Below are 11,074 nucleotides of genomic sequence, written 5' to 3' on the forward strand. Positions count from 1 at the left end.
CCGCCGCCGCCGCCGCCGCCAGAACCGCTTGATCTTGGGGGGGCCGGTCCCCGCCCCAGCGCCCAGCCGGCCGCGCCCCCCGCCGCTGATTGGCCGCTTCTGGCAGGCCTGGGCGGGGGCCGAGCGTACCAGCCCGGGGAGCTGCGGAGGGACCGCGGACCCCGAGCACCCCACTCCCCGGCACCCCCTAACTGTGGCTAACCCAGGGCAGAAGTTGCCTCAGTGCCCCGGTAGCGAGCTCAAGTTCAGCCTGCTCTAGGGAGCTGGCTGGGCCCTGCAGAGTCTGGGGTCCGTGTGCCCATAACCCTGGCCTGGAAGTGGAGATGCAATCAGCACCTTCTGCCTGGCCACGCCGTCCCCTTCTCTGTTCGGAAAACCGGCCGCTTCCCCCATCGGAGCGATGGGAGCTTGCCTGGACCCACTTAGGGCCCAGAAATCTGTGTGGAACTGTGAGGTTCTCCCTCCAGTTTCTCCCCCTCTCGGATCAAAGGAGGTTTGTCAGAGACCAGCTCTCCAATGGGTCTAGCCTGAGAGAGGGAAAAAAATGCCACCTAACACGGACTGTAGATTTTCATTGGCTTGAAAGCAGAGGGAAGGACCAAGTGCCCTCTTGGGATCTAATCCCACCCTTGGGCTCTGATAGTCTTCCTTGGGTTGATGAGGGGTTCCTTCTGGCCAGAGAGGATGATGAAGGGGTGGAGTGAGCTAGGCAGACAGGCTAGCAGGGAAACAGGCAGGTAGGTAAGGAAGAGAGATGGATAGGTAGATTGTAAGGCAGAAACAGAAGAATGGAGACAAGAAGGGTGGGAGGGCACAGAGACAGACAGACACGTGGATAAGAGATGGGAGACAGATGGACTGGCAGGCAGGGAGCCAAAGAGGCAGACAGAGGGATAGTAGACAGGTGGGCAAGGAGCCAGACAGCAGACAGGGGAGATGGGCCAGGCTTAGGTGGAGCCAGGATGGCTTTACTATCTCTCCATGCCACCCCGACCCTCAATCTTTACAGTTTGGCTTTCTTGTTCTGCTGAAACAACTCTCTCCAGTACTAATGATCTCCATCCCTGATCCCCTTGACCTTTCTTCAGCCTTTGACACTGTTGATCACTCTCTTATTCCCTTCTCTAGGGTTTTGGGAAACCAATCCCTTCTGGTTCTCCTCCTACCTCTCTGACAGCTCCTTCTCTGCCTCTTTTGCTGGATCCTCCATCTTGCTATCATTAACCTTAGGGATCCTTTAGGATCTCTTCTCTTCTCCCTCAATATTACTGCACTTGGTGATCTCATCTGTTTCCATGAATTGAATTACCATCTCCACGCTGATGATTCTTACATCAATGTATCCTGCCCCATTGTCTCTGCTGATGTCCAATCTCTCATCTCCATCTGCCTTTCAGACATCTCAAACTGGCTATCCAGTCGACGTCTTAAACTCAGTAGGTCTAAAATTGAACTCATTATCTCTTCCTTAACCCCCCTCCCCACCTGCCCTATTATTGTAGAGGGTATCACCATCTTCCCAGTCCCTCTGGCTTGAAACCTAGGAGCCATCTGGACTCCTTACTGTCTTTCACCTCCATATCTAAGCTGTGGTCAAAGACTGTCCATTCCACCCTTGTAACGTCTCTCCAATACTCCCACCCCCTTCTCTCCCTTATGCTGCACCTCTCTAATGAAGGCCTTCATCACTTCACTCGGATTATTTCAATAGCCTGTGGGTAGGTCTTCGTACATCAAGTTTCTCCCTACTCCAATCCACCTTCCATTCAGCCACTAAGTGATTTTCCTAAAGCTCAGGTCCAATTTTGTCACTTCCATATTCAAGAAATTCTATTGGCTTCCTTTTGCCTTAAGGATGAAATACAACATGTTCTTTTTGGCATTCAAAGGCTTTCATAATCTAGCCCCCTCCTACCTTTCTAGGCATTTGACACCTTACTCCCTGCTGTGTACTCTTCAAACCAGGGACTCCTGGCTTTGTTCCATGAACAAGAATATTCCATATCCCAGCTCTGGACATTTTCTCTAGCTCCTCTGCTCCAACTACTGACCTCTCAGGCTTCTTTTAGATCCCAACTAAAATTCTATCTCCCCACCCCCTCTCGATTCTAGTGTCTTCCCTCTGTTCGTTATTCTCTGGATAGATTTGTTTACATGTCTCTCTGGTTAGAGTGCAAGCTCCTTGAGGGTGGGAGACTGTCTTTTGCCTCTTTTTGTATTCCCAGTGCTTAGCACAGTATCTGGTACACAGTAGGTGATTAATACATGTTTATTGATTGATACTCTGTCCCAGACCAAGCTGAATTTTTTCCTATCTGTTGGGAGAGATCTGAGGGAGTCAGCATGGGCTGAAGGAAAAGGCTGAGCAGACAGGGGACCAGGGTAGGGAGGTGCTATGGACAAATAGGATGAAGGTGACATAGGATTATGTGGGCTTCGTCTGTGTGTCTCACTTCGGGGAAGGTGTGTGTCTACCCTGCAAGGAGGTGAGTGGGCACAAAACAGTGCCCAGGGAAGAATGCAGAGGTGGAGCTATGAAGGGTGTATTCAGGAGGGAAGGAAGTATTTCATCCCTATTTTCTGCGTGACTAGTCTCACTCACCCCATCAATCTGTAAGATGACTTGTCTACCTCTAGAACTAGAAGACTAGAGGAGATAATGGCAATGAATGCCAGCCCTCTCAATGGAAAGAGGAGCACTGATCCTAGTCAAAGGGGCTGCTGTTGGTGACCAGGAAATGCAATGTCCTCCAGAAAGTTTTCTTCTAATTCCCTGTTACTTGTGTACATCTTGTATTCTTTTTCTGTAAAGTTCTTTAACCTTTTTTTAATTTAATTTTTATTGTCATGTTGTAAGAACAGACTCATACGTAACCAAAACTCTAAAATAAAATCCTGAATCCACTGATGTGAAAGACAACTTCAACAGTTCTTTCTCTGGAGGTGGAGAGCATTCCCTGTCATGTCTTTCAGTATTGTCCCAGGTCATTGCATTACTGAGGGGAGCCAAGTTTTCGAAGAAGATCATCGTCCAATATTGCTGTTACTGTGTACAATGTTCTTCTGGATAGTTCTTGAGGAAAGAGCTGGGGCTCCAATGAGAACCAAGCAGAAGGGTTCCTAATAGGTCCTTGAGTTACAGTGCATCTCATGCTGACCTGAAACAACCCTGGGCTAGACTGACCACTGAGCAATCTGGACTGGTATTTGGACTGATCTCTGGCCTGGCCATGTTGTTTCATGAATGAATCTGGATTTCCTGGGAGTTCAGTTGGTTGGTCTTGGTAGGACCCGTGGGCTGAATTAATCTAGGATCTGATCTCTGGTTTGCTCTGGGCTCCCTGGGCACTTGTTTCTTCTTTCTCTCCTGCCTGGGCTCCTACCTGTCATCAAACAGAAAGCCTTCTTTTTCCCTTTTCAATCTCTTGCCCTTGTTCCCCCGACCCATCATGCCCTTCCTTCTGGAACCCCGGGGTCCAGAATCTGGGGATCCCAAAGCCTCAAGCTAGAGAGTTGAGAGTGGAAGGAAGGGTCATAGGCAGGGAAGCTGGGCCCACATTAGATTTCAGTAAAACCTCAGTCTCCCCTCCCTCTGTGCCCAGGACTGCACCTGCCACAGCCCTGACATTGCAAAAAGGCACAGAATCCCCTGCTGTGCACCCCAACCCACTGCCAATCCCCACCCCCACAGTCAATTCTCTGGTTGCTGCACTGACTGCATTGGGAGCTATGCAAAAGGGAGCAGTTCCCCTGATCTCAACAAGCCTCAAACACAGCTCTTTCCTTAACCTCCCTGCCCTCAGGAGACCTCACTCCCTGCCCCCCCACAAGCCTTCTCTCTAGTGGCTAGGATTTGGGGGAGAGATTCCCTACCTGCCTTCTAATCCCAAGATTTTATGAATATTTTTTGCTTTTACTTAAAAGATGATATTACAGCCCTCCCCCACTCCACACAAAAAATAAATAAATAAACAAAACAAAACAAAACCAACCCTTTAGCAAAATCAGAAGGCAGATATCTAGTCTGGGAAGGGAAGGGGAAAGGGCAAGCATTTATTAATGTGTGTGTGTGTCAGGCACTGTGCTTTACAAAGATTGTCTCATTTCATATCTCATTGGCCAGAGTATGCAACAGCCTACACACATAGTCCCCTGCCTTTCTGTCCAGAAGAAGGAGAGGAATTTGGTCATCTCTTTTCTGGGACCAAAATGAACCATTACAATTAAATAGATTCCTAGACGTGTTCATATTATTTTTGTCCACATCACTCTGCATCATACAGGTCTTCCTGCATTCCTCTGGATGCCACAGTCATCATTCCTCCTTCACAATAACATTCCTTTACATTTACATGCCGCAATTTGTTTAGTCATTTCCCAACTGCTTCAAGTCCTGTCACTTTGGCTGCAACTCTCCCCGAATTCCACCCCCATCTCTAGAGCTTTGAAGAGGACATAGCAGGTGTGGCTTCTGCTCTGGCAGGTTACCCCCTCGACTGTACTATATGAGAGGATGAGGGTGGGAGAGTGAACCGAGAGCCCTGGTTAGAAATCCTAATACTAGGCTTGAGGTCAGAATTTTCAGTTCCAGGGAGGATTCCCCCGACCCTGGCCCCAGAATGAATTATTGGATCTGACTTTTCTCTGTCTTTTATTTATTTTATTTCAAAATCCTTACCTTCAGTCTTAGAATCAATACTATGTATTGTATCAATACTATGTATTGGTTCCAAGCCAGAAGAGTGGTAAGGGCTAGATGATGGAGGTTAAATGACTTGCCCAGGGTCACATAGCTAGGACATGTCTGAGGTCAAATTTGAACTCAGGACCTCCCATCTCTGGGTCTGACTTTCTATCCACTGAGTCCCCACAACTGTCCCTCTTTTACTCATTTCATTCTTCATTATTTCACGAAGGTCTTTCCAAGTTTTTTTTTCTTTTTTTTTATCTCATTTTTTTTAAACCCTTGTACTTCCGGTGTATTGTCTCATAGGTAGAAGATTGGTAAGGGTGGGCAATGGGGGTCAAGTGACTTGCCCAGGGTCACACAGCTGGGAAGTGGCTGAGGCCGGGTTTGAACCTAGGACCTTCTGTCTCTAGGCCTAACTCTCACTCCACTGAGCTACCCAGCTGCCTTTTTTTCTTTTTTTAAAGGAACCTGTATATGTCTTCTATTACCTCCCTACCTTTCCAGCCTTCTTACACTTTACTTACTCCCTACCATATATTCTTCCATCCAGTGACCCTGGCCACCTTGCTGTTCCTACATGATGCTATTTCCTCAGTCTCTAAGCATTTACATTAGCTGTGTCCCATACCCGGAATTCCCTTCCTCTTGATCCCTTCCTCCCCTCCTTCTCTGAGTCCGCTTAAATGCCTACTAAAATCCCGTCTTCTGCAAGCAACCTTTCCCGGCTCCTCTTAACTCTAGCATCTTCCCTCTTTTGTTCATCTCTGTCTTCTACATATTGTTTTTATGTTTTCTCCCCCCATTAGTTTGAGCTCCTTGAGCCCAGGAATCTTCTTTCATCATTCTTCGTGTCCCCAACACTTAGCCCCGAGTCTGACACCTACTTGGCGCTTAATAATTGCTTGCAGATTTGATGCGGGACTGATGCCTTTTCCCAGAATGAACCCTGGCCTTAGAAGGAAACGACTTCAAGACTGAGGTCGGACTCTGGCTTCAGCCTTAACTGAACTGAACTTAACCCCACCCCGCCGCCCCCAGCCCCAGTACAGAACTCGGATCTCCGCCCCAGACTGCTCCTGGGGTGAGCCGAGGCTAAGAAGCGTTCGGTAAATTCCGGTTCAAATTAAGATTCACCTTCACTCCTGATCTTTCAAGAACGTCAAGGCTAAGCGGCTGGACCGTTTGCATCACTATATGAATATTCATTTCAGTCCACATGGGACTGGTGGCAATTCGTATTGATATTCATCATCATTACATCAATATTCATTATGATTATAAAAATATTCATCATGTTATCCCTCCCTATGGCCCCACTCCTAGAGAACTAAAGTGAGCCGGTTTCCCGAGCTTCCCGCCCTAGGGAGCCCCCACGTGGCAGACTTCAGCACAGCACGCCCTTGTCTCAACCAATCACAACAAGACACTGGCCAACCTCGCGCGGCTTCTATGATAATGACCAATCAAATTTTAGAGAGGGCGGGGCCTTTCTTCGACTCTGTGGTAAGTAGGCGGACCAACCACACCTCAAATTGAATGGTGTCTTAGGGAGTGGGCGGTACCACTGAGAGGCTAGTCAATAAGATCTGGCGGCAGGAGGGCGGGACTTCTGTAGCATTGACCAATCATATCTCCAGGAAGGCGATGTCTTAGGTATAATAGCCAACCAAACATCATAAAGGGTGGTGCCATCGAGAAACAAACCAATAAAACCTCAAATTAGGCCTCCTGGACGCTAACCAATGGGGTTCGGGAGGCCGGGCTTTCACGGGAAGCTGCTGCGGAGAGAGCCGAGGCTTGCGGGCGGAGCCACGGCTGAGCAGTCGGGATCGGAATTAGGGTCGCCGTGGCTGCGGAGCCAGGAGGGGGCACTCTAGTCGCTCCGGCCTTTCCTCCAGCCCACGCCATGTGGCGGCGTCTGGGAACCCTAGTATCGGGGTCGGGCCAGAATACCTGCCTGTGCGCCAGGTGCGTCCGGGCCGCTGTGGCGGATGGGTGTGGGGATCCCCGCTGGCAGTTAGGAGGTTAACTACGGGGCGGGACATGGGCCAAATCGCGAATCTGGGAGACTCGTGCGTTCGAATCCGGCCGCTGTCTTGACATGCTGCGTACTCTTAGGTCAAGGGGCTGCCCCTTTTAGTAAAACGTCAGCAGACATTTATTAAACGCCTTCTGTGTGCTCATGCCAGTCGCTCAGAGAGGGAAATGCAAACTGCCAAAAAGGATGGTCCCTGACCTTAAGGACTTTACATTTAAGACTGGGAGACTGGACGGACATGGATAATGTAAGAGAGGTGGCCTCTTGTGATGCCGAGCATAAATTTTGGCATCAGAGGACTGGCTCTGTCGTCCACTCTGAGCCCGTTTTCTCATTTATAAAATGCATGTAGGATTGGACCAATTAAACTCTGAAGCACCTTGTGCTCTAGAGCCATGATCCAGCAGTTCCAGGAAGGAGAGAGGCAAAAGGCTCTTTGGAGCTGGGTATCAGGGAGGGTTTCTGAGAATGAACCTTGAAAGTAGGAATCAGAAAAGCCCCCAGGAGGAGGAAGTGCATTCCAGGCATGCCCTGAGGCTGGGGATGGAATTTACAGGAGGTGGAATGTCATTAACTGCTAATTTGGCTGGAATGTACAATATGTATTTGCTGGGAAATATGAGAATGAAGTAAGGCCTGAAAGGTGGGTGGGTAAAGGGCCTCAAGTGCCACACTGAAGGATTCTTTTCATTCTCCATCTGGAGCAGGGATCCTTAGCCTAGGTTGTGGCCTGGACTCCCCTGGCAGTCAGTCTGATGAACCTATGGATCTGTCTCAGAAACATGGTTTTAAAGCCATTATGTTGAAATTTTTGTTGTTTGTCCATGAATTTTCTCTGCAAAGATCCTGGAGTGGTTTGCCATTTCCTTTTCCAGCTCACTTTACAGATGAGGAAACTGATGCAAACAGGGTTAAGTGACTTGCCCAGGGTCACACAGCTAGTGTTTAACGCTAGATTTGAATTCAGGAAGAAGAGTCTTCCTGACTAAAGGGCTGGCACTTTATCTACTGTAGCACCTAAAAGTTATCAAAATATTTTTAAATTTAGTTTAAGAATCTCTGGATTAGATGGAATAGACAGTAGGGAGTCGTAGACAGTAGGGAGTCGGGAGGTTTTAGTTCCGAGGATTAGACTACTAGAAGAGGGTTATTAAGCCCTATCACGTCCTGTGTGAATCTGGCTTTGGATACTTTGTTGCTGTGTCTCTTCACTTAATCTGTCAAATGAGCTGGAGAAGGAAATGGCAAACCCCTCCGGTGTCTGCCGGGAAAGTCCCAAACGGGGTCACAAAGAATCAGACACAACTGAAACACAATAACTGAAGCTGCAAAGAAAGGTAACGCTTCGGGCCTGCCTTCAAGCACAAGCTACAGTGTCCAAACTGTGGCAGATACATTGTAAATGGAAGGCCGGCTCAGAGCGAAGGCACTAGCGCTCCAGGGGGCGTTGGGAGCCCGGGGGATTGGAGCTGAGTCTTGGCAGAAGCCAAGAGGCAGAAGCAGAGGTGAGGAGCAGAGAGTAGGCCTGGCATGGGGGGAGTGAGGGCACAGGTGAGGAGTCGGGAAGCGGAGCATCGTGGGTAAGAAGCGTCCAATGAAGGCCAAAGAAAGCCGGCGAGGTGGGAAGGACCAGGCAGTGGAGGGGTTTCAGGGTCAGACAGCACTGGGTCTCATCTGATCCTCTATATAGCAAGTGCTCTGAGGCTCCCCCTGCCACTGAATGGCTCCTCCCGGGGTCCTGCCCACAGCGCCACCTAGTGACCGAATCATGCAACCACAGAAGTGGAGAGCTGGCTGCCAGGTAGACCAAGTCCACAAGCATTTATTAAGCGCCTATTTTATGTCACTAGGTGGCGCCATAGTTCACAGAGCGCTGGGACTGCAGTCAGGAAGACTCCACTTCCGGAGTTCAAATCCAGCCTCAGACACTTAGTGGTTATGGGTCTCTGAGCAAGTCCCTGATCCTTGGTTAGGAAATGGCAAACCACTCCAGTGTGTTTGCCAAGAAAACCCCTAGTTGGGTCACAGAGAGTCAGACATGTCTGAAATGACTAAATAACAACACGATCAGAGCTAGATAAAAACAACAACACAAAACCCTTATCTTCCATCTTAGAATTGATGCTCAATATTGGTTATAAAGCAGAAGACGCTAAGGGCTAGGCCATGGGGATGAAGTGACTTGCCCAGGGTCACACAGCTGGGAAGTGTCTGAGGCCAGATTTGAACCCAGGATCTTCCTTCTCTGGGCCTGGCTCTCCATCTGTTATTCTACCCAGCTACTCCCAAGTGACTCTCTTTCTGTTTGAGTTTGATAGCCCTGTACTGGACCATCTTTCTTGTGAGCACACCCTTCCTCCTCCCACCAATTCCCCACTGACTGTTCTTCTCTCCCCTCCCGGCACAGGCTGCCAAAGCGCTATCGTTCATGCACGCCTGTCTCTGGCGGTCGAGCCACTATCTTTGCCCTGTCTTCTGGCCAGGGCAAGTGTGGTGTGGCAGTCATTCGCACCAGTGGTCCGGCCAGCGGCCCTGCTCTCCTGGGACTCACAGCCTTGCGGGCCCTTCCTCAGCCCCGGGTTGCAAAGCTCCGCCTCCTGAAGCACCCCATCTCCTCGGAACCCTTAGACAAGGGCCTGATTCTCTGGTTCCCAGGTAGGTCAGGGAAGGTGGGGCCCTATTTCTTGGGAGTCAGGTGTGGGCAACTCTTCTCTATCAGCCCTTTGGCTTCCCTCACCTTTTGGTTACTTTCTTTTCCCTGACTTTTTGATTGACTGTCTAACATTCCCTGTTAGCTAAAACAAATCTCCTCTTTTAGGAGTCTGTTGTTCTAAGAGTTCTAAGTTCCCAGCCCGGGAGTCCATGATTCTAAGAGTCTTTTGTTCTAAGACCCCAGAAGTCCACGGCTCTAGACTCCAGGAATGTACAGCCTCGGAGTCTGTGCTTCTAAGACTCCGAGAGTCTGAACCCGTGAGGTTCTGTTAAACCTCTACTTTCTGTCTTAGTAACAACTCTAAGATAGAAGGACAAGCACTAGGCAGAAGGGTTAAGTGACCCTTAACCAGGGTCATACAGCTAGGAGATGTCTGAGGCCAGGTTTTGAACCCAGGCTCTCCTGACTCCAGACCTGCTTCTCTACCCACCAGGGCCCCCAGAGCCTGTGGTTTGAAGGGCCAGCAGAGCTCCTGCTTCTGGTAGTTCCCGTTTCTACGGTTCTAACCTCTCCGTTTTTCTTCTCCCTTCTCCCCACCCAAAGGGAAATGGTACCGAGGTGTCTTCAGAAGTTGCCTTTCAGGGGAGCGCAGCTAGGGCCTAGAGAGTAGGAGGGGATTGGTGGAGGGGGGCTGTCCTTTGTTCAGGTACCTCACTTAGGGGTTGCTGGCCCAGCTTAGGGAAGTCCCACCCAGAGCCCCAGGGTCTTCCCTGCCTCCTCCCCAGGACCCCACAGCTTCACTGGAGAGGATTGTGCCGAGTTCCACGTCCACGGTGGGCCAGCAGTCGTGAGTGCTGTGCTGGGAGCACTGGGTGAGTTGTTCCCCTTTTCTGGGCCCCCCGGGGGTGAGCTCTCTTGGGGTAAGGCGGGCTCTGAGCCGATGTTCCCCGGCAGGTAGGCGGCATACCAGGCTTTCGGCCAGCAGAGGCCGGAGAGTTCACCAAGCGGGCCTTCCAGAATGGGAAGCTGAGCCTGACCGAGGTGGAGGGCCTGGGAGACCTGATCCATGCTGAGACGGAGGCCCAGCGGTGCCAGGCCCTCCGGCAGCTCCAGGGGGAGCTGGGCCAGCTCTGCCAAGCCTGGGGAGAGACCCTGACGACGGCAAGTGAGCCTCGAAGGCCTGCCGGGCTCCGGCTCTCCTGCCTTCTCGCCTTTTTGTCCAGTTTTCCCCTTTCTCTCCTCCTCCCTCCTCCCATTCCTGCCCTCTCCTCTCCCCTTTCCACCCCATCATTCCTCCCTTCCTTTTGCCTCCCATTCTAAGCACCAGGAGGGAAGGGTTGAGGAGCTCTAAGCATGTGGCTCGGGCCCCGGGGTGCCGGCCTCTTCTGGGACCCCGAGTGGGTGTGTGTGGCGGGAGCTGGGGCGCTTCTTTTGGAGGGGAAGAGGGGTGTCAGCTCTCCCCTCCCCCCACAGGCCCTGGCCCACCTGGAGGCCTACATTGATTTCAGCGAGGATGACAACATTGAAGAAGGCGTGCTGGAGTGGGGTGAGGCCATCGTGGCCCTTCTCCGCCCCCCACACCTTTCAGCCACTGGCACCCCCCACTGACCCCCAACAGGCCCCCCCAGAGTCCCTCTCCTCATAGGCCTCCTCCTCACTGGCTCCTGCACTGACCCCCCTCACCGGCCCCCCC

The 11,074-nt window shown here is 50.9% G+C and overlaps 2 protein-coding genes across 2 annotated transcripts in view; one reads left to right on the forward strand and one right to left on the reverse strand.

Annotated features, from left to right (window-relative positions):
* The window catches only part of ANO8 (anoctamin 8), a 30,706-nt gene extending 27,258 nt beyond the window's left edge, over window positions 1-3,448 (reverse strand). Inside the window, 1 exon segment of the mRNA XM_044685332.1 lies at window positions 3,384-3,448. Coding sequence (XP_044541267.1) covers window positions 3,384-3,448 — 65 coding nt within the window.
* Window positions 3,449-6,526: 3,078 nt separating this feature from the next.
* Window positions 6,527-11,074, forward strand: part of GTPBP3 (GTP binding protein 3, mitochondrial) — a 9,041-nt gene continuing 4,493 nt past the window's right edge. Inside the window, exons 1-5 of the mRNA XM_044685333.1 lie at window positions 6,527-6,658; window positions 9,136-9,383; window positions 10,167-10,253; window positions 10,340-10,542; window positions 10,855-10,938. Coding sequence (XP_044541268.1) covers window positions 6,597-6,658; window positions 9,136-9,383; window positions 10,167-10,253; window positions 10,340-10,542; window positions 10,855-10,938 — 684 coding nt within the window. The 5' untranslated portion in view covers window positions 6,527-6,596. The remainder of the gene's footprint in view (window positions 6,659-9,135; window positions 9,384-10,166; window positions 10,254-10,339; window positions 10,543-10,854; window positions 10,939-11,074) is intronic.

The sequence above is a fragment of the Gracilinanus agilis genome, chromosome 1, assembly GCF_016433145.1.
Source record: "Gracilinanus agilis isolate LMUSP501 chromosome 1, AgileGrace, whole genome shotgun sequence".
NCBI lineage: Eukaryota > Metazoa > Chordata > Mammalia > Didelphimorphia > Didelphidae > Gracilinanus > Gracilinanus agilis.